The following is a 24,854-nucleotide window of genomic DNA, read 5'->3' on the forward strand; positions in this document are numbered from 1 at the left end:
TAAAATTTGCTTTGGGCATCTTTCAATAGTGACTGTCAATTAATTGTCAAATTTTGACAAAAAAAAATATTAAAAAAAAATCAAAAACAAATGAATTTTCTATTTATAGCCCCAATTTAATTTAAAAATCATCTTGGTAAGACCATGAACTGTATATTTAGACGCTGAATCTCGATTTATTAACCCAATTTTGTTGTAAACTTACAGATATTTCTTCAAAAAAAAAAAAAAAAAGTGACAAAAATATTTTCATCTTCAAAAGTGATATCATACGAGTTTTATGTCTGAGGGAGTGGAATTTTTGGTCCGTGAAAGCATTTTGTCGAACAACATGGAAAAAATATTTCGTATAACCCAAGAGGGTTTAAGAAGTGCTTGTTGAAGCAAAAATTGAGGAAAAATATAAATTTCTTGCATTTCACCTACACACACAGCCAACATACACAAAAGACAAAACAACGGGCGTACTGAATCAAATGGCCTAGAAAATCATATGAATTTTGATTATTTGTTAACTTATTTTTTTTGTTCCGTTAACCAATCATCATCGTTTAAAATATGGATATACCGAGCAATAATGGTGTCCTTGAGATCAAATTAAAATCAGATCCTCATCCGGGATCATCATCCGAAAAATCCGACATGACTCCCGAAAATTCGGAAAAAACTTCACCATCTGTCGAAGTTTCCAATGGCGAAAATAACAACGTTACTTATTTGGACAACAAAAACATGACCAAAAGTTGTTCTTTGCAAGAGATCAAATCCCGTACTAAATCCGAAGAGCAACAAGAAGCTGATGACGTGAAGAAAACCCTTGCATTCACGATCGATTTCGGCGATGGAAAAGACGCGACGCGACAACAACGGCACAAAAGCATCCTCGAACGATTCGAACAGCGTCACAAACGGGGACAATCCTTAAGTAAATTGGAGGAAAATGACATTTATCGTGCCGGAACGAGTCCAAATCCCAACAAACCTCCGTTAAGTGGGAAACTTTCGCGAAAACGCATCACAAACGTACCGAGCGGCGAGAGTTCAATATCCTCAGAACAGGAAACCGATCAAAAAGTCAAACTTCGTGACAAAAATGCACAAATACGAGACTCGAGTAAACGTCATAGTTGGAGTCCGCGCTCAAGTATTCACGAAAATCTCGTAAAAAGTGTTCCGTCGAGTGCTTCAAAGTTCAAATCGAGTGCAGTGACCGAAGCGCTTGAGCAAGTCAAAAATTATCCGAGCTTAGAATCAAAAAGTAGCAATGATCCACAAAGTCTCGATAGCTTTTTGTGTTCCGAACCGCCATTGGAAAGCTTTCCAACGACAGGCGACGAAGCTGTTAGTGATGCTGGCACATACACAGTTGACGGCGACAATTACACTGAAGAGCAAAAAGAGAAAATGAACATTGATAAAATTGAAGTGCTTCCAAAAGAGACAAAAACTCGGCTAATCCGCCCAACTTGCTTCAAAGATGATCTCGAAGTAATAGATTTGGACCTCCCAAAACCCTCTGCGACGAGAAAATCGACAAGAAATGTACTCGAAGTGAGTTATAGTCATCAAGAACCGACGATCAAAGCGAAAGTTTCATATTTGGACAAACTTAAGTCGCGTGTCAAGAATATAAGTGATCGAACTTTTCAAAAAAAATCACCCGAAAAACAAGTTCTTCCATCTCCGTCGGATCTCGGATGTTTCACGAGTGTAACTACGAGCGGAATTTTGAGTTACAAACCGACGTTAGATGACAAAATTCAAGTTAAACGTAAAAATAGTTTGTGCAAAGCAACAGTCGATAGCTCGGAATACGTTCAAGGCTTGACGACAGTGAACGTTCCCGTAAAATCAGTGATTGACGGCGAAAAAGTCGAGATAAACAATCCACAGAAATATAAACTCAACATTTTTCACAAAAATTCCGACACAAAAGCTTCAGACGACGACGAAGATGTTCCAAATCCAACCGAAATACTCAAAACTGCCTCGACGAAAAAAGATTGGATACAGGAATGGGCTCGAAATGCTCGCGAGTACTCGGGAAAGAAGGCACACGTGATGACTCGATCATATGATCGTCAACCAGACAATATGACAATGTCAAGTAGTGATTATTACGATAGCGAAGATCCATCGGAAAATCAAAGTTTTTATGCAGCACGAAGACAAATGGCGAAAAATCGGTCGTTTAGAAGTAAAATGCACGATAACGAGTATTCGAGTGATCCGAATTTACGGTATCAGGAGTATCAGAGTAATAGACGGAAGCAATTTGAATATGATCGGGGGCAAATGAGCGATTTTGGTCCTGTAACATCGCCTTCGAGAAGTTTGACACGCAACGCAATGTTATATGGGTCGGATGACGAGCAATTTCTTGCATCGACGATTTTGAGGAAGCCTCCCATGAGCCCGAGTAAGATTCCAAGTCCCATGAATACGATGGGGAGACCAAGGAGTGTTAGCAGAACACGAGGCAGTTTGCATGGAAGTGTCACGGTATGATATTTGCATTAAATTTTTTAAGCTGGAAATTGATCAAAAATTATGAAAAACCTCTTTGGATGTCTTTTTGATTTTTCATAAGCTTGAAAATTGAAAAAATAAAAATACGTAATTTTGACTTTGAGAGCCCAATTGATAATTTTCAAGCTTAAAATTGACCAAAAGTTATTGAAAAAAAATTTTTTTTTTTCGAACTTTTGTCTCAAAACTTTATTTTTTAATTAAAAAAATAAAAAATTTAAAATACTTTTTCTACATTGAGAATTTCTTATTTAAAGTAAATTTCAGATCAATTGAAAAAAAAAATTTCATAAAAAAATCTTTAAAAAAATTTTTGAAAACATAAGTTCAATGATTTTCGAAAAAAATTTTTAGAGATAAAATTTTTGTAAAAATATCATTTTTAATACAGAAGTTTAAAAGAATTAAAAATTTTTTGAAAATTTCTTTAAAAAAATTGAAAATTGGAGCGATAAAATTTCTTTATTATTTTTTAATTTTGAGTTAAATATTTTACTTTAAAATTCAAAAATAAAAAAAAATCATCAAATTAAAAGATTTAAAAAAAATTAAAAAAATTCTAATTTTGAAAATGAAAGAAATTTTTTTTTTTTCTTTTTAAAAAAATTAGTTAAGAGTTAAAATATTACCTTAAATTTTTCAATTCCTTTAAAAAAAATTTTTTTTTCTTTAATTTTTCAACTACAAAATTTTTCTTAAATATTTTTTTTTAAATTTTCCCACAAATTCGCAAAAAAAAAGTTTAAAACTAATTCAATTTATTTTCTTTCAGAATCTTGACGATGAAGCAGATATTCATTTACAAAACACAGCTGCAGCTATTTCCGCACTTGCGAATTTACAACGCCGTAACTCTTTGCGAGAGTCATTAAGAAATAATTCTTTACGAAATTCGCCACGCAGTCCTTTATCGCCACAGCACAGAATCTCTCCAAGCAGTCCTTCACCAATTTACGATCCTTCGCACTCATTCAATGCACTCCAACGTCAACAACAGCATTTTCGATCCGACAATCCTGACGCCGAGTTATTGCAAGAATATATTCGTCGTCGCCGTCCTTCGTATGAACAACCGGAATACGATCAAAGTGAAATTTATTGTCACGGATTCGAAGATGATGCAGAAGAATGTGCGGAAAACATTGTAATTGTTGAAAAAGGGCAAATTGTGCCGAACCGTCCTACATCGTCGCCAGTTAAGGCTTTACATAATCAAAAGAAACTCCAAAATGTCACAAAAACGCAACATCATTCGTCTCCGATCAAAAGATCGAGTTCGTTTTCCGTGAAAGCTCAAACAGAGCATCGACAAAAGCAACCAACTACGCCTCGATTAACACAGCGATCGACGCCAAACCCGCGTGGACAATTAAATGCGATTCAGAAAAGTGCCTCAAGTACGAGCTTCAAGCAAATGATGCATCGATACGAAGATGATGAATGTGAATTTTACATAAATAATAATGACAATCTGAATCCCGAGCCCGACTATTCATCAGATGACGACGGGGAATGCGAAAAAGAGCCAATAACCAACACGAAATACAACAAAGCCTTCTTGATGCGTGTCGAAAAAAGCAAAAAAGTTATTGCTTCAAGTGCTCCGACAACGCAAAAAGGAAATGTTGCCTGTCCGAATACTCCGCAAATGTCGCGTCACGATGGAAATGGAAAAGCTCGCATGTCGTTGCGTGAAAGAGCTTCAATGCCTCGCGATTCTAGTCTGAACCGATTGAAAGAAGACATCACGAGGAAACGATTAAGCGACATAACTGCCAAAGACTCAATTATGAGTCGATCTGCGGGAAGTGCAAGTCTTTCGAATTCTCAATCGGGTAAAGTACTTCCAAAGTATCTCGATATTTCGAAATACAAAGCGACAACAACGCAAGGACAAAATTTTTTGAAAAAAGACGAGAGTAAGAGTTATCTCACGAAATCAGAAGTTAAACGAACGCCAAGTAGTGCTTCGGTTATTGGAGCGAGAAATGATGTGGCGCGTGCGAGTATTCGTTCCGTAAAAAGTGCAGGATCAAAACCGGGAATTAAGAAATTGCCGGATCCAGTTGGTAAGTTGACATAAAATTTAATTTTTTTTAAGTTTTTATTTTTTTTAGTTTTTAAATTTTTTATTATTTTAAATTTTTGATTTTTTTTTGAATTTTTTAATTTTTTTTTAAATTCTTTAAAATTTTTTTAAATTTTTTAAAATTTTTTTTTAACTTTTTTTTTTCTAAAAAATTTTTTTAAATTCTTTAAAATTTTTTTTAAATTTTAAAATTTTTAATAACTAACTTTTAATTTTTTTAAATTTTTTAATTTTTTTAATTTTTAATTTTTTTTAAATTTTTTTTTAAATTTTTTAATTTTTTTTAAGTTTTTTTATAATATTTTAAAATTCTAATTTTTATTTAAATTTTTTTTCTTACAGCTATTGCTCAAGAAGCAAAAAAACAAGAATTGGAAATGTGGAAACGTCGTGCAAAATATGATCCCATGAAGGCAGCTGCTGAAGGCAAACGAAAACAGCAACTTAGTAGACAACAAAATAATCCATCATCCGAGAGACAAAATAAGAATTTTGAAAGGTTTGTATTTTTTTAAGCCTCTGCAACTTGAAATGTGCGAGGCTCGTCAAAAATTGCCAAAAGAGCTAGTTGAATGAACTAACTTTTATGAGGCGGGAGAGGCCACTGCGCTTTGTCTCCATGATAAAATCTCAAACTACTTAAAGTTGCAAAATGCATTTTATAATTGCGAAATATCATCGTCTTTGAAGTCCAAAGGGGAAAATAAAAACTTGTTTGATGCATCTTTTTGCAAATTTTATCTTATTGCATCTTCGCAACCCTCTTAATTTTGCATTAGAAAACTTGTTTGAGTTATTTCTGCAGTCAAAGGGTATTGAACCTTTAAGTAAAATCTAACAAAATAAAGTATGAAATTAAAAAAAATATTAAAAAAAAAATATTTTAAAAAAAAAAATGTTTAAAAAAATTATTAAAAAAATATTTAAAAAAAAATATTTTAAAAAATATTTAAAATTTCAATTTCTAAAAAAACAATTTTTATATTTTTCTTAAATATTTATATATATATTTTTTTTTATTGAAAAATATAAAAACTATTTTTTTTAGAAGTTAAAAATTTCAAAAATATATTTTTTTATTTTTTTTTAATATTTATTTTTTTCAATTACAGCTCCGTCCTTCGATCACAATCCTTCCATTGTGGCGTCGATAGTCAAAACCCCGCAAGCTTGTCAAATAGTCAAAGTAATTACAACATGGTAGAAATACGGAAGTCCTTGGGAAATCAATGGAATATGACATCAACGGAGTCAAGTGATATAGATGACGATTTTAACACAAATACTTCATAGCTTCCTTAATTGTTAGAAACTTTTCTTTACCACTTAATCTTAATTATTTTTTCGAATACGTCCCTTTATGAATTAATTATTTATCTTAATTATTTAGTGCACGTTGAACATGTGTGTATGTTGTCTCATTTTTTTTTTCGTTTTTGTCACTGTTTGTTAAACATTTTAACGTTTGTGTTCTCTAATCATTAAAAAATAAAAAAAATTTTTGTTAAAATTTAATGAATCTAAAAATTGCAAATATTAAAAATGAATCGTTAGTAAAATATTGTTAAGATGTATGTTTACAGACATATTTTGAAAAAAAAATATTAATATGCAAAATATATGCGATAAGAGAAACATCAATAATATTCGCCAAAATTAATCACCTCTGTTAATAATATTAGGATAAAAAAAAACAGTAGTGATAAAATTATTTACAAAAAAATTAACAAGTCGAGAATGGAAATATTATCAGAGCTAAAATATATTGAGATTAATGAGTAAGAAGACATTTTAATGCAGGAATTCTGCCAAAAATAAATATAATAATTAAAATTTACAATTTTTTTACAAGATATATTTACGTCGGCTATTTTTATATGCAAGGCAACTAATAATTTTTTTCACAATTTTTGTTATTTGTAATGTTATTTAATATGCACATAAACAAAAATTCCAAAAACAATCTTATAATATGTTAAAAAGACTCTCTTGAGTTGCTCAAAAATTAATCATTTAAAAATATTGTTTGCAAATCAAATAAAAAAACTTAAAAGTGTAATAATTTAAACAATCGTAACTAATACTGTTCCTTTTATTATTCTACAATGTTTAATATGAAATTTTAAATTTAACTTTTATTATATGTATATTACCTAACAGTTTAAATCATAAACCTTTTTTTTATTAAATCCAATCATAGTTTTCAGAGTTTGATCTGCACAAAAAAAAATTATTAAAATAAATCGATGAATGAATAAAAAAAATTAGTAAAATTTTTATGATTTTTTATTTATATTTTATAGTTTATAAAAATCAATCATTTAAAACAACTTGTTTTTTTTATCAGCCCAAAATCCGAGTTTTGAAGTAATTTAAAGAAATAAGGCATGAACTCAAGCTTCATTTTGACATGAAGATGCGGGAAATGTGAAATTAGACGAAAGAAATGAAATTACTTTAATTTTTAATATTTTTAGTATTTTTGATTAAAAATTTTTTGATTAAAATTGAAACATTTTTTTTGAAATAAAAAAAATATATAAAAAAATTGAAAAATTAGAAATATTTAAAAAAAAGTTTTTTTAAGAAATTTTTGAACATTCTGAATACATTTATTTTTCTATTTTTTTTTTTTTTTTTTTCTCATATTTTAAATAATTTTGCTTAATTTAATTTTTTTTTTCAAATTTTGTTTTTCATTACAAAATTTATGTTAATTTTCAAATATATTTTATTTTAAATTTTTATATTTAATTTTTAATTTTTTGCTTTTTTTTAAATTTTTTTTATTAATTGTAATAAAATCATAAAAATATTAAAAAAATTGAAAAATTTAAGTATTTTCATTTCTTTCGTTTTATTTTACATTTCCCGCATCTTCCATTTGGAAAAAATTACAAATTTTGAAAAAAAAAAATTAAATTAAGCATTTTTTATTTAAAAATTTTATTTTTTAAAATAAATTTAATTTTTAAGAAATTTTCAGAATTTGAGGCTCAAAAATTTTATTTTTTTTTGTGTGTCTCCAATAACGGCTTTTTAATTCAAAAAATTCACCATGAAACTGAGACGAATGAAATTGATAAGTTGACATTACAACAGTGACAGGAGTAATTTTTCAAGCAACAACATAACAACAACAACTGTTTCTTGTGCTTTTTTCGTATTTTAAAGCCAATAAAAGCCCCGAAATGAGCGAAACAACTGATATGGAAGCCGTGACAAAGGAGCCTGTGACAGAAACAGCCGAGAGCGCCGAAAAAGTCGTTTCAGAGGCAATTTCGACGACAGAATCGGAGCAAGCGGTTGAAGAGTCAACGGAAAAAGCATCAGAAAAGCCCGAGGAAGAGTCTCAACCGATGGAAGTTGAAGAAACTGACGCCGAAACGAAAGAAAATGAGACTCACGAGGAGAAAGAAAATGACGTGAAAGAAACCGAAGAGGAAGAGGAAGCTGAAGAAGAAATGCAAACAGCTTCGGAAGGTTCAAAGAGTCCCGAAAAAACAAAAAATGGAGCCAAAAACGACGAAAATCTTCTCAGTGAAGAGAATTTGGATCGTGAAAGGTAAATTATTTTAAGATTTTTCTCGAAAAATCACAAAAAAATTATTTTTTTTCGAAAAAGTCCCGAGATTTGGCCTGAAAAAATTCCCGGCGTTCAAGATTTCGTGCAAGAACATGCAACGGAAGGCTCATCGCTACCAACTTGGACTAAAGGATTGACGCAAGAAGATATCGATCAGATGCACGAACTTGGTGCGATGTCAAACTCACAATTAATTCTGGAAATTAAAAAGTTGTATGATCACGCGTACAAAATTGGCGTCGAAGAGTCAAAGGAAATGTCTCGAGGGAAGCTTTTACAAATTTTTGCCAACTCTAAGAAGAAATAAATTCGTAATCAACTTTAATTAACCATAAAAATACTAATAAAAGCTCTAAAATTTCTAAATTTCTAACAAACCTAACCCGTTCTTATTTACATTCTTTCAAGGCATCGACAGCTTTCTTCGCCGCCTCATCCAAATTCGAGACGGAATGAATTGGTAAGCCGGATTCCTTCAAAATTTTCACCGCTTGTGTCACATTATTGCCTTGGAGACGCACAACCAACGGCAAATTCAAGCCCAAATTTTTAGCGGCACCAACAATTCCATTTGCAATCGTTGCACAATTCACAATTCCGCCAAAGATGTTGACAAAGAGCACTTTAACTTTCGGATCTGATGTCAAAATTTGGAAAGCCTTTTCTACTTGGTCTTCCTTCACACTTCCGCCAACATCTAAAAAGTTTGCAGGATTTCCGCCATTCAATTTGATAATATCACACGTTGCCATCGCCAAACCAGCTCCGTTTACCATACAACCAATATTTCCATCCATCGAGATATAATTCAGATTATATTTCACTGCTTCAACTTCTTTTGGATCCAGCTCGTCAACGACTTCCATATTGAAAATTTCCTTTTGTCGAAATTTGGCGTTATCGTCAAAGTTGAGTTTCGCATCGACAGAAATGACGCGCCCGTCATCCGTTTCTGCCAGAGGATTTATTTCGATTTGAACGGCATCGACTTTGTTAAAAAGCTCATAGAGTTTTTTGATTTCTTTGGCAGCTTGTGTGACGAGAGGACCTTTGAACTCCAAAAATTCGGCGATATCAGTACAAGTTTTATCATCAAGTCCTCGTTCAACGTTTATCGGTACAGTTTTGATCAATTCGGGCGTTTTTTCGGCAACGGCTTCGATATCGACACCTCCCGCGGGCGAAGCAATCAATACAGGTCCATTATTTTCACGATCCATCAAAATGCAAAGGTACGTTTCACGCAAAATGTTTATGCTGTCGGCTACCATGACAGATTTTACCATTAAGCCATCTTTGGGAGTTTGTTTTGTGATTAATTTATGCCCGATCATCTGCTTTACCAAATCCATCATCTTCGTACGACTACGGAAACGTAAAAGAGATAATGAAAAATGATAAAAATGTGTGAGGGAAATGAACTTACTCTGTTGTTATTTGAACTCCGCCTTTGAGACCTGAATCGAAAACTCCTTTTCCGCGACCTCCAGCGAGAATTTGAGCTTTTACAACGTACTCTTTGACATCTATTTATGTTTTTTAAAGGAAAATCAATGAAAACCGGTTCGACATTTATGGCAAAAAAAAATTGAAACTCACTAAAGTCATTTAAGGGATCCAATTTTTGCTTATCTTGAACAACTCTGAAGGCCTGAATTTGTACGCCAGCATCGTCAAGTAGCTTTTTACTTTGGAATTCGAGAAGATTCAAATTTCGGCTTGATGTTTTTTGAACCTTTAAACATTTTATTTAGAAGGTTATAAAATTTTTGTCAAGATTTTTTGAATATTTTTATATTTACCTGATTTAATGATTTTTGGAAGATTGCTTTTTTCACGACACTGCCCAAGATCAATCGAGACATTTTCGATATATTTGAATTTTTGAAAATTTTATGAGAACAGTCGACTATGAATTCATATGGCTCTTATCCTCATTGACAGTTTGTTTAGGCAAGTGCAATTCCAAAAAATGTTTCACATTATTTTAGACTTCAAAAAGTAAGGAGATATTTTTCGAAAGGTAAGAATATTTTTGAAATATTTTTTCATTCAAATATTTTTTTTTTTAAATGGATGAGTCTACTACTACGAGATTTGATATTTTAAAATTGATCTCAAAGTATTTCATGTTAAAAATTAAAAAAAAAAATCATAAAAATAACTATCAAAAAATTCACGTTAATTTTCGTTTTTCAATACAAAAGTTCTTCAAAATTGAAAATATTTAATTTTTTTTTTAATCTCTTGAAAATATATAAAAAATAAATAAATAAATAAAAAATCCTCAATTCACATTTTCGTACTCCTCATGACCCTTTTGCAACACATTCAAATCTAAACCATGTCAAAGAAATTTTTTTTCAGTTTCTATTTTTTTGCAGTTTTGAGTTATAAAATGATAAATTAGAGCCCCTCTGATAAATTTTTATGCATTTGGAGCAAGATTTGACAAAAATGGCTTTGACACAGTTTTTTTTGTTCTTGATTTAGTTTTCAAAACAAAACTATGTCAAAGAAAAAATTTTTTTTCAGTTTCAATTTTTTGGCAGTTTTGAGTTATAAAATGATTAAAAATGATAAATTAAGCCCTCTGACAAATTTTTATCCAATGATTTGACAAAAATTGCTTTGACACAGTTTTTGAAAAGTTTTCAAAACAAAACTATGTCAAAGAAAAAATTTTTTTTCAGTTTCAATTTTTTGGCAGTTTTGAGTTATAAAATGATTAAAAATGATAAATTAGAGCCCTCTGACAAATTTTTATCCAATTGGAGCAAGATTTGACAAAAATTGATTTGACACAGTTTTTGACACAGTTTTTGACACAGTTTTTTTGCTCTTGATTTAGTTTTCAAAACAAAACTATGTCAAAGAAAAAAAAATTTTTCAGTTTCAATTTTTTGGCAGTTTTGAGTTATAAAATGCTTAAAAATGATAAATTAGAGCCCTCTGACAAATTTTTATCCAATTGGAGCAAGATTTGACAAAAATTGCTTTGACACAGTTTTTGACACAGTTTTTTTGTTCTTGATTTAGTTTTCAAAACAAAACTATGTCAAAGAAAAATTTTTTTTTCAGTTTCAATTTTTTGGCAGTTTTGAGTTATAAAATGATTAAAAATGATAAATTAGAGCCCTCTGACAAATTTTTATCCAATTGGAGCAAGATTTGACAAAAATTGCTTTGACACAGTTTTTGACACAATTTTTTTTTTTTTGCTCTTGATTTAGTTTTTAAAACAAAACTATGTCAAAGAAAAATTTTTTTTTCAGTTTCAATTTTTTGGCAGTTTTGAGTTATAAAATGATTAAAAATGATAAATTAGAGCCCTCTGACAAATTTTTATCCATTTGGAGCAAGATTTGACAAAAATTGCTTTGACACAGTTTTTGACACAGTTTTTTTGTTCTTGATTTAGTTTTCAAAACAAAACTATGTCAAAGAAAAAATTTTTTTTCAGTTTCAATTTTTTGGCAGTTTTGAGTTATAAAATGATTAAAAATGATAAATTAGTACCCTCTGACAAATTTTTATCCATTTGGAGCAAGATTTGACAAAAATTGCTTTGACACAGTTTTTGACACAGTTTTTTTGTTCTTGATTTAGTTTTCAAAACAAAACTATGTCAAAGAAAAAATTTTTTTTCAGTTTCAATTTTTTGGCAGTTTTGAGTTATGGCAGTTTTGAGTTAAAATGATTAAAAATGATAAATTAAAGCCTTCTGACAAATTTTTATCCATTTAGAGCAAGATTTGACAAAAATTGCTTTGACACAGTTTTTGACACAGTTTTTTTTGTTCTTGATTTAGTTTTCAAAACAAAACTATGTCAAAGAAAAAATTTTTTTTCAGTTTCAATTTTTTGGCAGTTTTGAGTTATAAAATGATTAAAAATGATAAATTAGAGCCCCCTGATAAATTTTTATCCATTTGGAGCAAGATTTGACAAAAATTGCTTTGACACAGTTTTTGACACAGATTTAGTTTTTTTTTTTCAGTTTCAATTTTTTCTCTTGATTTAGTTTTCAAAACAAAACTATGTCAAAGAAAAAATTTTTTTTCAGTTTCAATTTTTTGGCAGTTTTGAGTTATAAAATGATTAAAAATGATAAATTAGAGCCCTCTGACGAGTTTTTATCCATTTGGAGCAAGATTTGACAAAAATTGCTTTGACACAGTTTTTGACACTAGTCAAAGGAAAAATTTTTTTTCAAATAGTTATTTTTCAGTTTCAATTTTTTGGCAGTTTTGAGTTATAAAATGATTAAAAATGATAAATTAGAGCCCCCTGATAAATTTTTATCCATTTGGAGCAAGATTTGACTCTTGATTTAGTTTTTCAAAACAAAACTATGTCAAAGGAAAAATTTTTTTTCAGTTTCAATTTTTTGGCAGTTTTGAGTTATAAAATGATTAAAAATGATAAATTAGAGCCCTCTGATAAATTTTTATCCATTTGGAGCAAGATTTGACAAAAATTGCTTTGACACAGTTTTTGACACAGTTTTTTTTGCTCTTGATTTAGTTTTCAAAACAAAACTATGTCAAAGAAAAAAATTTTTTTCAGTTTCAATTTTTTGGCAGTTTTGAGTTATAAAATGATTAAAAATGATAAATTAGAGCCCCTCTGATAAATTTTTATCCATTTGGAGCAAGATTTGACAAAAATTGCTTTGACACAGTTTTTGACACAGTTTTTTTTGTTCTTGATTTAGTTTTCAAAACAAAACTATGTCAAAGGAAAAATTTTTTTTCAGTTTCAATTTTTTGGCAGTTTTGTAAAAATGTTAAAAATGATAAATTATGTGAAACATTTTTTGAAATTGCACTTGCCTAAAATATTTGACAGACAACTTCAAAACAACACAGAAAACAACGCGCTAACATAAAAACTCGCAAATTCTCTAAAATCTCAATTTCTTCAAGGAAAATAGAGTTAATTATATGTTCAAATCGTTACTGCGATTAATTGTTGTCAAAGAATCACATTTAATCCCTCAAAATTTTCATAAATTTGGAAGAAAATCAATTTACCGGCAAAACAACCTCCGAAAATTTTCAACTATGACGAACGAAAATGCTGCAAAAAAAGCCAAAACTGACGTCGTTATTGGAACACACGATGGAGTCTTTCATTGTGACGAAATTCTCGCCTGTTTCATGTTGCAACAATTACCTGAATACGAAAATGCAACAATTTTAAGAACCCGAGACTTGACAAAATTAGCTGAATGTGACATTGTTGTTGATGTTGGAGCAGTTTTTGATGTAATTTTATAACTTTTTTTTATTTTCTTCAAATCTAACAAAAATTCTTAAATTTTAGGTCGAAAAGAAGCGTTTTGATCACCATCAACGTGAATTTACGGGTACCATGAGTTCATTGAAGCCCGAAGTTGGTCCAGATTTCGATATAAAACTCAGTTCAGCGGGACTTGTTTATTGTTATTATGGCGAAGATGTCATTAAAAATGTCGTTAAAAAGTATACCGGGACGGAAATCGATCTCAAATGCCTTAAAACTGTCTATCGTAAGCTCTATGAAAGTTTTATTCGTGAAATTGACGCGATTGACAATGGCGTTCCTCAGTTTGAAGGCGAACCTAGATGGACAATTTCGACAAATTTGAGTTCTCGTGTCTCGCATTTCAATCAAACGTGGAATTCGAAAGAGCCTTACGACGCACAATCGCAGTTCGAAAAAGCTAAAGAGCTCGTAGGCGGTGAATTTGTCGATAAAATCCGCTATTACACTGAGGTTTGGTGGGCTGCGAGAGCAATTGTTCAAAAAACTCTTGAAAATCGTTTTAATGTTCACGAATCGGGAGAAATTTTGGAATTATCTGAATTTTGTCCGTGGAAACAACATTTAGCGGAATTAGAACATGAATTGAAGCTCGAAGGAGTCGCCAAATACGTTTTGTACGAGAACAAGAGTGACGATTGGCGTGTCATTTGTGTTCCAACGACGCCAGATTCCTTCGTTTGCAGGAAGTTTTTGCACAAAGATTGGCGCGGCATTCGCGACGAAGAACTTGAAAAGGTATCGGGCATCAAGGGAATCAACTTTTGTCATGCCACGGGCTTTATTGGAGGCGCAAAGACACGAGAAGCTGCTTTGCAAATGGCTGTTCAAAGTTTAGAAGCGGATTATTGATTGAAATGAAGAAAAATTTCTGTTCTAAAATATTTATTTTTTTTTCTTAGCTACAACTTTATTTAAGAATTTTCTTTTTTGGTAAAATTTTTTTTGTCTATGATCGAAATCCACACGATACCTAAAATTTGAGAATAAATTTTTTAAAAATTTGGGTATTTTTGGGCATTTTCGATCTCATATCGTATGAAAAAATCATTTTAAATGCAAAAAGTTATATATCGTTGGAAAGAAGACAAAATTTCTGATCAAATGAGATCATTTTCAACACAATTTGGTAAAGCTTCTGAACTTTTATGGTTCAAAAAGTACGTTTATTGGTCATTTATGGGGGTTTTCAAAGGCTGTCGAATAATTTAATGGGTCAAAATGCAAAATAATTTACAAATTTTAACTTATTATCGCCTTTTAAGTTTTCCGACAGCCTTTGAAAACCCCCAAAAATGATCAAAAAACGTACTTTTGAACCAAAAAAGTTAATGAGCTGTACCAAATTGTGTTAAAAATGAACAAATTTCATCAGAAATTTCATCTTTTTTCAACGATATATAACATTTTGCATTTAAGATGATTTTTCCATACGATATGAGATCGAAAATGCCCAAAAATACCCAAAAATTGATCTTTTCAACGGATCAAAATGTTTTTTCTCAAATTTTAGCTATCGAGGGGATTTTGAACGTGTTCAAACTAACTTTTAGACACAAAATTTTTTTCTGTGGCAAAAAAACATTCTTAAATAAAGTTGTAGTAAGATGCAATGTTAAAGTTATCTAAATTTATTCATCTCCATCATCGTCTTTACTACTGGGTTCCGTGACTTTTTCATCTTCTCGAGGCTCATAGGTGTGTTTGTGCAGTTTTTCAATGAAATCCATCATTGATTTTTCTTTTAGCTCCGTGTCAACAATATTTGATATAATGTGTTTTTTCGCAAACTCTTCTACTTGCTCCTTGATATCTTCAAAAAGTAATTTTTCGTGTATTCCATCATCGCCATATCTCTTATCTACAAAGATTTTTTGTTAAAAATATCAAATAAAGGATTAAAATTCGAAAGTTTCTTACTGTATCGATCGTAATGCGGTTGATTCAACACGAGACCCAATCCAGGAGCTGTTGGCAAATCGATTTTTTCTTGTTGAAACGCCTTTGAAATTGTTTCTTTGGGAGTTAAGCCTCGTACAATTGCGAGCATCAATCCAACCATTTTCCGAATTTGATGTAACATGAAACTTTGGCCTTTAATCTTGATGGTTGCAAATTCGTACACATCGCGAACGATAAATGGCGCTCCAACTTCTAACGAGACCATATAACGACGTGCCGATGGATCAAAAGCAGCTCTAAAATAATAAAAAAAAAGTTGTAAAAAAAAATATTTTTTTTAAAAATAAAATCTTACTTTTTCGACGTGAAATTGTGATAATTTTTTGTGCCTTCATACATTTTGAGTACTTCATTGACTTCATTTAGTTTTTCCTGTGTGACGCGATAATTTTCCATTTTTTGATCAGGCGTGTCGTGTTTTTCAAATGCAACTGTTGGCAATGTGTAAGAATATGTTCGAAAATCACAATTTTCCTTTGAATTAAAGCCTTTCGTGACACGTTTCACGGCGAAAACTTTAATTTGCTCCGGAAGACATGCATTAATTGCATCGACATCAACGACATCAGCTGAAAAAAAAGAATTTTTTATTAATTTTTCAGACATTTTTAATTTTTTAAACTTACGCAATTTTAAGGAGACACATTGTGTCATGGCTGAAACGCCTTTATCGGTTCGGGCCGCCCGTTGAAAACCAATCCATTGCGGCTGTTCGTACGATTCGGGGGTAATAAATTCACATTTTTTCAAGGCAGTTAATAATTCTTCTTCAATCGTACTAAAACCCGGATTTCGTTGCATTCCAAAATAATTGACGCCCGAATATCCCAAAACAATAAGGCTCTTTTTCCGTTTGACTCGTTCGAACGGGGATTCTTCAGTCCTTTGTTTCTTCAGGTCTTCTTCTTTTTTGCCGCCTTCAGCCCACGTTCGTCGTTTCTTACTGAATTTCGCTTCGTTGCCTTCTTTCTTGACAAAACGTGGAATCTCTAATTTCCCCTGTTCTAAATTCTTTTTATTTGTTTCCTCCATTTCTCGAATCCTTTTCCACACTTTTTCCTCAAATTTTTCAAATCGTGTGGAAGCTACAATCATGAAACAGAAAAAAAAGACAAAATTATTTAATGAATACCTTTTTATCAGCCTATAGAAAGTCATACACATGTGAAATGTTGTCAAAAATTTTATTTGTGTTATTTTCGGATGATGATTTTTTACTTACTTGCTTCTGCATTAATTAAAGAAAATGTTCTGCGAAAGATTTTGAACATTTATTTTCAGATTTTTTGGTTTTTAATATTAAATTGTATGTTCTTGCGGGTTAAGAGTTTAAAAAAGTTTCCGACTTCTTCATCAAAATACATGCGTTTGACATTAACGAAGGTCATTGCAATGGCGAAGAGTGTTTCAATTCTCTAAAACCAGATAATTTTTTTTTTTCCAAATTTTGAAAAAAAAAATTTTTTTTTTTTTTGATGAAAAAAATTGTTCAGGGCAAGTTTCATGGGAAGGCGTTTTACGAGAAATTTTTTTTTTTTTTTCAAATTTTCAAAAAAAAATTTTTTTTTTTTTTGATGAAAAACATTGTTCAGAACAAGTTTCATGGGAAGGCAAATGACGAAGAGAAAAAAATTTTTTTTTCCAAATTTTGATATTTTTTTAATTCTTTTTTTTTGTAAATTTTTGTAATTTTTTCGTAAGTTTGTTCATTTTGACTTCAAAATTCTATTAAACTCGATAAATTTATCTCTTGCATGGTTTTCGGGTGTTTTCAGTTCTCCATCCAAAATTTTAATAATTTCCTCTACATTAGGCTTTTCTCCGACAATATTCAACAATTCACAAAAAAACTTTTCCCACAAACGTTGATTCATATACCGCTTAATAGCTGCCTTTGGCTTCCAAATATTATCTTTCCTTATCTTCATGTGTTCGCCAAATAGCATGACATGGATCGTTCCTGCGATCCCAAAATAATCAATCTGATAGCTCCACGGACGATTTTCATGCATTTCAATAATCAAATCTTTTTTAGACGCAGCACGAAAGCCATCAAAGTTCGGAAATTCGTTTTGAACTAATTTCATGTCGATCGAAACGCCAAAATCGATGAGTTGTATGTACGGATGAGGTCCAACGTCACGGATTACGAGAAAATTTTCGGGTTTGACGTCGGCATGGATGATCTTAGCTTCATGAAGATATTGAAAAATTGTTAAAATTTGATGGGCAACACTAATTACAACTAATTCTTCGCAACAACGATGAGTTTCAACACGAACTTTGTTAAATACTTCGATTAAGGAGCCGTAAGGTGCATAATTTGTTGCCAAAATACTGTGATCATTCGTAAGCAAGCCATGGGTAATTGTTGTAAAGGCTGGAAGCTACAAAAGATAAAGTTAAAAAAAATAAATAAAAAAAAAATTTTGAAAAAAATATAAATATATTTTATAATATAAAAAATTTTAAAAAAAAATTAAAAAATAGGTATAGAAAAAAATTTTTTTTTTTAAAGTTTTCAACTTCTAAAATCATTTTTATATTTTTTTAATATTTATAAAAATGATTTTAGAAGTTTAAAACTTAAAAAAAAATATTTTTCTATTTTTTGTTATTTTTTAATATTTTTTTAAATATTTTTTTTTTAATGTTTTTTTAAATATTTTTTTAAATATATTTTTTTTAAATATTTTTTAAAATATTTTTTTAAATTTTTTTTTAAATTTTTTTTTTAATTATTTTTTTTATAAACTTACGATTTGTTGGTTATGAATTCTTTCTTTCAGCTCCAAACAAACGTAGAATTCCCACAAATTTGGAGGCTTTTCTTGTTTTAAGGCGTAAATTTCTCCCGTTGACTTCGCTTTTGCGGTATAAATTGTACCATAACCCCCTTTTGCAAGAGCCTTAATAACGTAGAATTGTTCGCCGCCAAAATCCAACGATTGGCCTTTCGAAAGAGATCTTCCATTGTGTTTGAATGTGCATGATGGAAGATTTCTAAGGCGTTCTTTAATATCAGTTTTCTCGACCATTCGTTGTTTGAACGATAAAGCGAAAGGATTTATGCGAAGCGGAGAACTTCTGTTAATTGTGCTTGGGATCGGTGAACGAGTTTGCATAATTGGTTGGATACTTGCTATTGGTTTCATTGTTTTGTTTCTTTGCGCAAATGGCGATGGTTTTGGAGACGGATTTGGCGATGCACTTTGAAAAGCGACTTTTTCTGATACCGGATTTAGCATTCCTGTTGATTTGGATTTTGCTTTCTTTTGCATCAATTCGAGGTTTTTCATTGAAGGTACCAAGCATTGAGGTTTGTTGAACTTCCCTTTCTTCTGTCTCGGGTACCGAATTTTTCCAAAATCGATCATATTTTTGTACAAATTTCTGTGAATGGGCATTTTCTTTGTTCTGACGAGCCCATCGATAAGCCATATACTCCTCATGGCTGAATTCAGGGCGTCCCGGAAAATTTGGATACAAAATCCCGATCCGTGATTGTGATTTGTTCTTTTTGTCGTGTTCGTGTATAATCACATTTGGGACTGTTTCCCATGATTTTCCGTTTTGCTCATGATTCTGTGGATAAAATGTAGTAGGTCTCACAAATCCGACATTGAAACACGTTTTTTGGGGGATTTTTCCTGTAGGAAGCATTTTTTTTATTTGATTTTAATGGAAATTTACGAAAAAAGACGTGTTCTTTACGAAAGTTAGCTTGTAACTGAGCAAAATTTTTGTAAAGCCTTTTGTACTTCGCAAATATTGGCAACACGTGAGTGTATTTTATTAAGATAATCTTTAACGGAGAGACGTTTCCGTACCAAAAAGGTAATATTTTTTGCTCGTAACACTTTTAGGCCTTGTTCGTTTAGTGAATTTTTTATTAGATAGGGTCAATTTATGAAGCCTTTCTTTTTATTATTAAGCCGCTCCAAATTTTTTTCGAACTTTTTTTCCCAAAAAATTTTTTCAAAATGAGGGGGCAAAATAAAAAAAAATTTTTTTGATCATTAATGAATATTTTAGTTGGTTTTACTTAACAGTTATTTCAAGTTAAAAATTTGAACAAAAAAAAAATCATTAAAATAACTGACAAAAATTTTTAAAAATAAATATTTTTAAAGAAGAAAATTCATGTAAAAATGTAATTTTCAATACAAAAATTTTGAAAATTGAAAATGTTTTTAAGAAATTTTTTAAAAAATATTCAATTTTCAAAATTTTTTGTACTGAAAATTGCATTTTTACATGAATTTTCTTCTTTACAAAAATATTTATTTTCAAAAAATTTATTTTTCAAAAATTTTTGACAGTATTTTAAATAATTTTTTTTTTTTGTTTAAATTTTGAAAATTTTGAACTAAAAATCAGTAAATTTTGATAAAATGTTCAACTTTTTTTTATTTTTGGATTGGGACAAAAAGTTCAAAAAAATTTTGAAGTTGCCTTAAGAAAAACCCTTAATTTTAATTCTAAACTGTTTCACAGCAATTTGATAGTGTTGTATTTTTTTTAATAATTTTCTTAATAGTTATTCTAAACTAACATTTTAAAACCGTTTTTGAAAACTTTGTTTTTCTCCAACTTTAATCAGCACATCAGTTACAAATTTTATTGAGGTAACAACAATTTCTACTCTCAAGAAAGCTCCCGTTTTTCAGAAATTATTTTCTTCTTAAAGCAGTTTTTCATACACAAAAATACTAACGATTTGTTTAAAATAGGGAAAATTTAGCACATTTACATAAAGTTTTTTTTTTGTTGGTGGTTCATAAGACATTAATTTTCATCGGCAGGTTTTTTGTTGTTGTTTTCTTACACATATTTTTTTTTAACTACTTCGTTACAATTTTTTTTTCTATTTTTATAACAACATGTATCTCTTAATTTCTACCATAGATGTAAAACAAAATATAATTTTCTGTAAATATAAATAAAAATTAATAAAACAATAAATAATTCACTAAAATAAGAAATGTTCAACGAATTCTTTCATTCTTTGTATGTTGGTTGTCCGAGAGTCGCGATAATCACGTCAATTAGGTTCGGATAGACCATTTGTTTGTAAATTTCATCACAAAGTTTGTTCTCAATTGCGGATGTTACGATATTCCAATCGAAAAGTGACTCGCCAATTGTCGGTTTTGCCGACATGAATAATCGAGGAGGTTCACGGAAGCTAAAAAATAATCAAAATTTTAATTTTTCAAATTTTTTCGATAAAAAAAGGCATTTTTTACCCCATCCAAAGACGATCTGAAGGCGGCGACGGTAAATTTATAACAACTCGTGCAACAATTCCCTTTAATTCTACTCGTAATTTGATATTTTTGCTCATATTTTCCATTGCACGTTGAATATACGGGATTTCCGTAGCGGATTGAAACAAATTTGAAGTCGTAATTTGGTTCACGATGCGTAACAAACGTTTCTTATTTGCAGGTGCCGTTGAAGATGATGGGCTTCCCGAAACTGTTGACTCAACAGCAACATTTGTGTCATTTGTTGCCGACGACGTATCATCATCTGAGCTTGAACTTGACTCGCTTTCAGCATCACTGTCGTAAATCGTTTCGACCGGAGCACTTTTGGAATATTGTTTGTCGAGAGCATCTTCTTTGTCACTTTCCTGCTTGATTTTGAGCCGCATCAAATTCAATTTTGTCGAAATTGTGGCGTGAACAAGACCTTCATACGATAAGTCAGCATCTAACCAAATGCCGCGTTCGTCAACGTATGGAGTGTAGATTTTGTGAATGATCGGAGGTGTGTCACTGCGGAGATTTATCTCTTGGATACAGACTTCTTCCATGAAATTGGGTAACTATAAATAAAATTTAATTAAGAATTATTATTTTGAAAGTTATTTTCGGTAAAAATTAAAAAAAAACATAAAAAAAAAAATTTAAAAAAAAATTTAAAAAAAATTTAAAATAAAATTTTAAAAAAATTAAAAAAATATATTTAAAAAAATATTATAAAAAAAATTAAAAAAAATATATTAAAAAAATGAAAAAAAAATGAAAAAAATTTAAAAAAAAATGAAAAAAATAAAAAAAAATATTAAAAAAAATACTAAACAAAATAAAATTAAAATAAATAGGTATATGTATTTAATGAAGTTTTCAACTTCTAAAAAAAATTAAATTGAGCAAAAAAATACTTTGTTTTTTTTTTCCTTTTTTACTCAATATAATTTTTTTTAGAAGTTGAGGACTTCATTAAATATATTTTTTTAATTTTATTTTTTAATATTTTTTTATAATTTTTTAAAATTTTTTTTCATAATTTTTAATTTTTTTTTCATAATTTCTAATTTTTTAAATGTTTTTTTCTTAATTTTTTTTAAAATATTTTTTTTTTAAATATTTTTTTTTTTAATTTTTTTTTTATACAAAAATAATTTTTTTTTCATATTTTTTAATTTTTTTTTTTATTTTTTTTAATATTTTTTTTTTTTTAATTTTTTTTTATATTTTTTTTTAAATTTTTTTTTAACGTTTTTTAGGCAAAAACTTACCTTAATAGCACTCAATTTCCGTTGGAAAAATGTGTGAATCTCATCCATAATTGTCTTGTCGTGCATAATTCCGTACAAAAATCTTCCGAGAACTAAATTAATCCAAAAACCTTCACTGGCAAGCGGTTGTGAGGGATCAAAAGATGAACATGTGTCATTTTCCGTCACTTTTGATGGTTTTCGCACATATGCTTTAATAAATTGAAGGAATTCAGCTGAAGTTCTTGCTGCACACGGTTGAATCATCGACTCAAAGGTAAATGCTTCACGTTCAATTTTCTCAAAATCGTCTCCTTCCAATTCCTTCATGCTATTCGAGTCACTACTATTTCGTTTTTTTGTTTCAGATTCAGGTTCTTTTGTCGGAGTTGGAGGAAAACTGCTGTTTCGCGAACTATTTTTGGATTTTACTTGATATTCGCCGCTTGGATCGTTGATGTCTCCGATACTGGCAGCCCTGAGTTGTCTGAACCAATCTTCTTTTTCACGATCACACCGCGCAAATAAATAAAGTACTTCAGGTTCGTCATCCGTGCAATCCTTAAACTCCAAATCCGTGTCAATTAAGTCGTTTGTCGGCGTATTTTTGTTGCTCTCGATTTGTTGTTCGGGCACTAAAACAACTCTTATGGGATATTTTCGACTGTAGTATCGTTTACGTGCAAGTCCTCGAGGCCATAATTCGACGGTAGCTCCTTTAAGTTCGAAAAACTTTTGATGTGTGAAGTTTTTCGGATAACTTTTCTTCGTTGACTCGTTCCACAAATGACGTTTGGAGATTTTGGATTTTGTGTAGGAGATCCGCAACGAAGATCCATCGAGTTTCATGTAAATTGATTGTGTTTGCGATACGGAATACGTTTCGGGATCGTATTTGTCGATGATGTTCATCCATCCGCGATAACTTTTGATTGGGCGATGTTCCTCAATGACGTCTTTCCCGACAAATGGAATGTTGTAAGTACTTTGGAATTTGTTCAACAGCGAAAATTTACTCTCTGTCGTCTTGTTTAATACTGATTCGCGTAAATAGTCACAGAAATTATGGTAGAGTAACATGAGGAAACCTGTTGTGAAGGCACCTTGCCAAAAGAGCGACAACTTGAGGATCAGCGTTACGATAACGGCAAGCAAGGCAAACATAAAAGATTCTTTCGTGAAAATTCGCACCAAAATATCGAACGTTTTTTGTGTTTTTGTTTCGATATTCATTGTCACAGGAGGATTTTTTGCCGTTTCAGATCTCAGTGCATCCAATAACTGCATTTCTTGTTGCAAACTTAGTTCATTGGGTGCAACGTCGTTGTCATTAACACTAATTGAGGGAACAAAAATCATATCTTCGACAACTTCGACGCCCGACTCGACATCAACTTGGGTCGTTTTCCCCAAATCATTAAGTACATCATTTTTCGTGAGTTTTTGCTGGAGTGTCTTGGCGGGCGACGATTCTTTGCTCTTTGACAATTTCGAAAACACAGCTTTCTTTTTATTCCTGAGCGATGAGAGATGTTTCCCGAGAAGCGACGAACTATCTGCAGTATCTGAGATATTTGGCATGTTTTCAGTCTTGAGAGATGCTTCCGAAATGTCTTCCAAGTCGGAGTCTTCGTCTTTCACACTGCGATTCGATTTGTAATCTTCGACAGCTTGCGCTACTTTGTCCTTTATCATGCGCCACGTTTTCGTTTCCTTGGCATTATTCGGTGTGATCGCTGTTGACTCATCATCCACGCTGTACGACTTGTGAAAATTACTGCGAAAGAAAGAACGAGAGTCATTACAATATGTTTCCGAAACAATGAACTTGAACTCACTCTTTGAAAAAACTTTTCTTTGTGTTTGAAGTTGATGTCGAACTTGATGTTGATACCTCCTCGATCTGAAAGTAATTAAGAATTTAAAAAAATTAGAAAATGAGATAAGAAATTAGAAAAAAATAAGTTAATTTACCTTTGAAGGTGTTGTAATCAACGTCTCTAATGAGTCATCTTCTTTGTTGAAACGGAACACGGGAGCATCGTGTCCTAAATAAAAATTTTTTCAATTAGAATCCTTTTAAATTTTTTGTAATACGGGAAAATCCTTACCTTTACTCATTTTCAGCTGGATATCCGATCAGAATTCTGCCTTTTGTTATTGTCGTCAGTACTGCATTCCTTTGATACAAAACGAACAATTTTAAAAGTTAATGTTTTACTTCGAAAACGACGAATAAGGCCACTCCAATTTTTTTTTTTAACTTTTTGTCCCAAAAGATTTTTTTTCATCTTCAGAATGCATAATTATTAAATTGACTTACGGTTTTTGCTTTGTCCCATGCATGGTAGAATGCATAAATAAATTTTTTTGAGAAAAAACAACGGTTTTTGCTCCTCATATGATAAAATCGTACTTTTTTTATTTCTTCAAAAATCGATCAGATATCAATTGAAATCAACTTTAGAATGAATATTAATTAAATTTTAGCTTTGAAACCCATCAAATATTGGTTGAAAATTGACTTGAGAAAAAACAACGGTTTTTGCTCCTCATATGATAAAATCGTTTTTTTTTTATTTCTTCAAAAATCGACCAGATATGCATAGAAATTATCTTTAGAATGCATAAATATTCAATTTTAGCTTTGAAACCCATCAAATATTGGTTGAAAATTGACTTGAGAAAAAACAACGGTTTTTGCTCCTCATATGATAAAATCGTTTTTTTTTTTTGATTTCTTCAAAAATCGAAGAGATTTTTTTTTTATTTTGCCCCATTGGATTTTCTCTTTTTGTAATGGGACATGGGACAAAAAGTTCAAATAAAATTTGGAGCGGCCTAACGATTGTTCAGAATCAAAACAAATCCAG

The 24,854-nt window shown here is 30.6% G+C and overlaps 7 protein-coding genes across 10 annotated transcripts; 3 read left to right on the forward strand and 4 right to left on the reverse strand.

Annotated features, from left to right (window-relative positions):
* Positions 1-59: 59 nt before the first annotated feature.
* Positions 60-6,080, forward strand: LOC134837027 (uncharacterized). The gene is made up of 5 exons (XM_063852339.1): positions 60-136; positions 208-2,502; positions 3,302-4,598; positions 4,961-5,117; positions 5,731-6,080. The coding sequence occupies exons 2-5, from the start codon at positions 559-561 to the stop codon at positions 5,909-5,911; spliced, it is 3,579 nt and encodes a 1,192-aa protein (XP_063708409.1). The 5' UTR covers positions 60-136; positions 208-558; the 3' UTR covers positions 5,912-6,080.
* LOC134837036 (testis-expressed protein 2) lies at positions 4,948-24,166 on the reverse strand. Of its 2 annotated transcripts, XR_010162331.1 has the most exons (7): positions 24,093-24,166; positions 23,956-24,029; positions 23,820-23,884; positions 22,003-23,758; positions 20,723-21,306; positions 20,304-20,661; positions 4,948-4,960 (listed from the first exon to the last, which is right to left on the reverse strand). XR_010162331.1 is itself a non-coding variant. In XM_063852351.1 (6 exons), exons 1-6 carry the CDS (start codon positions 24,100-24,102, stop codon positions 20,475-20,477), a joined length of 2,676 nt encoding a protein of 891 aa, XP_063708421.1. In that variant the 5' UTR covers positions 24,103-24,166; the 3' UTR covers positions 19,985-20,474. The 2 variants fall into 2 exon arrangements, 1 of the variants encoding a protein (XP_063708421.1); XM_063852351.1 differs by lacking the exon at positions 4,948-4,960 and having other exon boundaries at positions 19,985-20,661.
* Positions 7,750-8,697, forward strand: LOC134838049 (cancer/testis antigen family 47 member C1). Its single transcript, XM_063853494.1, has 2 exons — positions 7,750-8,183; positions 8,244-8,697. Exons 1-2 carry the CDS (start codon positions 7,810-7,812, stop codon positions 8,509-8,511), a joined length of 642 nt encoding a protein of 213 aa, XP_063709564.1. The 5' UTR covers positions 7,750-7,809; the 3' UTR covers positions 8,512-8,697.
* Positions 8,509-10,146, reverse strand: LOC134838048 (succinate--CoA ligase [GDP-forming] subunit beta, mitochondrial). The gene is made up of 4 exons (XM_063853493.1): positions 10,007-10,146; positions 9,804-9,939; positions 9,631-9,730; positions 8,509-9,569 (listed from the first exon to the last, which is right to left on the reverse strand). The coding sequence occupies exons 1-4, from the start codon at positions 10,067-10,069 to the stop codon at positions 8,594-8,596; spliced, it is 1,275 nt and encodes a 424-aa protein (XP_063709563.1). The 5' UTR covers positions 10,070-10,146; the 3' UTR covers positions 8,509-8,593.
* Positions 13,060-14,420, forward strand: LOC134836549 (MYG1 protein). The gene is made up of 2 exons (XM_063851741.1): positions 13,060-13,474; positions 13,533-14,420. Exons 1-2 carry the CDS (start codon positions 13,151-13,153, stop codon positions 14,361-14,363), a joined length of 1,155 nt encoding a protein of 384 aa, XP_063707811.1. The 5' UTR covers positions 13,060-13,150; the 3' UTR covers positions 14,364-14,420.
* LOC134836535 (pseudouridylate synthase 1 homolog) lies at positions 14,383-16,840 on the reverse strand. Of its 3 annotated transcripts, none has more exons than XR_010162313.1 (6): positions 16,696-16,840; positions 16,100-16,558; positions 15,769-16,042; positions 15,432-15,709; positions 15,059-15,372; positions 14,383-14,460 (listed from the first exon to the last, which is right to left on the reverse strand). XR_010162313.1 is itself a non-coding variant. In XM_063851721.1 (5 exons), the coding sequence occupies exons 1-5, from the start codon at positions 16,742-16,744 to the stop codon at positions 15,143-15,145; spliced, it is 1,290 nt and encodes a 429-aa protein (XP_063707791.1). In that variant the 5' UTR covers positions 16,745-16,840; the 3' UTR covers positions 14,974-15,142. The 3 variants fall into 3 exon arrangements, 1 of the variants encoding a protein (XP_063707791.1); XR_010162312.1 differs by having other exon boundaries at positions 14,414-14,484; XM_063851721.1 differs by lacking the exon at positions 14,383-14,460 and having other exon boundaries at positions 14,974-15,372.
* Positions 17,085-19,179, reverse strand: LOC134837123 (mitotic checkpoint serine/threonine-protein kinase BUB1-like). Its single transcript, XM_063852454.1, has 2 exons — positions 18,233-19,179; positions 17,085-17,860 (listed from the first exon to the last, which is right to left on the reverse strand). Exons 1-2 carry the CDS (start codon positions 18,923-18,925, stop codon positions 17,180-17,182), a joined length of 1,374 nt encoding a protein of 457 aa, XP_063708524.1. The 5' UTR covers positions 18,926-19,179; the 3' UTR covers positions 17,085-17,179.
* Positions 24,167-24,854: the final 688 nt, after the last annotated feature.

Source organism: Culicoides brevitarsis, chromosome 1, assembly GCF_036172545.1.
Source record: "Culicoides brevitarsis isolate CSIRO-B50_1 chromosome 1, AGI_CSIRO_Cbre_v1, whole genome shotgun sequence".
NCBI lineage: Eukaryota > Metazoa > Arthropoda > Insecta > Diptera > Ceratopogonidae > Culicoides > Culicoides brevitarsis.

What these genes read in the sequence shown, in the direction of transcription:
- LOC134837027 (XM_063852339.1), top strand. Translation starts at nt 559, where the DNA reads ATGGATATACCGAGCAATAATGGTGTCCTTGAGATCAAATTAAAATCA. An exon ending in GTTTGCATGGAAGTGTCACG is followed by an intron (nt 2,503 to 3,301) that starts GTATGATATTTG and finishes ATTTTCTTTCAG; the next exon opens with AATCTTGACGATGAAGCAGA. An exon ending in CAAAATAAGAATTTTGAAAG is followed by an intron (nt 5,118 to 5,730) that starts GTTTGTATTTTT and finishes TTTCAATTACAG; the next exon opens with CTCCGTCCTTCGATCACAAT.
- LOC134838049 (XM_063853494.1), top strand. Translation starts at nt 7,810, where the DNA reads ATGAGCGAAACAACTGATATGGAAGCCGTGACAAAGGAGCCTGTGACA. An exon ending in GAGAATTTGGATCGTGAAAG is followed by an intron (nt 8,184 to 8,243) that starts GTAAATTATTTT and finishes TTTTCGAAAAAG; the next exon opens with TCCCGAGATTTGGCCTGAAA.
- LOC134838048 (XM_063853493.1), bottom strand. Translation starts at nt 10,069, where the DNA reads ATGTCTCGATTGATCTTGGGCAGTGTCGTGAAAAAAGCAATCTTCCAA. An exon ending in TCCAAAAATCATTAAATCAG is followed by an intron (nt 9,940 to 10,006) that starts GTAAATATAAAA and finishes AAATGTTTAAAG; the next exon opens with GTTCAAAAAACATCAAGCCG. An exon ending in GGAGTTCAAATAACAACAGA is followed by an intron (nt 9,570 to 9,630) that starts GTAAGTTCATTT and finishes ACGTTTCCGTAG; the next exon opens with TCGTACGAAGATGATGGATT.
- LOC134836549 (XM_063851741.1), top strand. Translation starts at nt 13,151, where the DNA reads ATGTTCAAATCGTTACTGCGATTAATTGTTGTCAAAGAATCACATTTA. An exon ending in ATGTTGGAGCAGTTTTTGAT is followed by an intron (nt 13,475 to 13,532) that starts GTAATTTTATAA and finishes CTTAAATTTTAG; the next exon opens with GTCGAAAAGAAGCGTTTTGA.
- LOC134836535 (XM_063851721.1), bottom strand. Translation starts at nt 16,744, where the DNA reads ATGTTCAAAATCTTTCGCAGAACATTTTCTTTAATTAATGCAGAAGCA. An exon ending in ATGTGTCTCCTTAAAATTGC is followed by an intron (nt 16,043 to 16,099) that starts GTAAGTTTAAAA and finishes CTTTTTTTTCAG; the next exon opens with CTGATGTCGTTGATGTCGAT. An exon ending in ACCGCATTACGATCGATACA is followed by an intron (nt 15,373 to 15,431) that starts GTAAGAAACTTT and finishes AAATCTTTGTAG; the next exon opens with ATAAGAGATATGGCGATGAT.
- LOC134837123 (XM_063852454.1), bottom strand. Translation starts at nt 18,925, where the DNA reads ATGAGGAGTATATGGCTTATCGATGGGCTCGTCAGAACAAAGAAAATG. An exon ending in GAATTCATAACCAACAAATC is followed by an intron (nt 17,861 to 18,232) that starts GTAAGTTTATAA and finishes TATCTTTTGTAG; the next exon opens with CTTCCAGCCTTTACAACAAT.
- LOC134837036 (XM_063852351.1), bottom strand. An exon ending in TGATTACAACACCTTCAAAG is followed by an intron (nt 23,885 to 23,955) that starts GTAAATTAACTT and finishes AATTACTTTCAG; the next exon opens with ATCGAGGAGGTATCAACATC. An exon ending in TCAGATCGTCTTTGGATGGG is followed by an intron (nt 20,662 to 20,722) that starts GTAAAAAATGCC and finishes ATTATTTTTTAG; the next exon opens with CTTCCGTGAACCTCCTCGAT.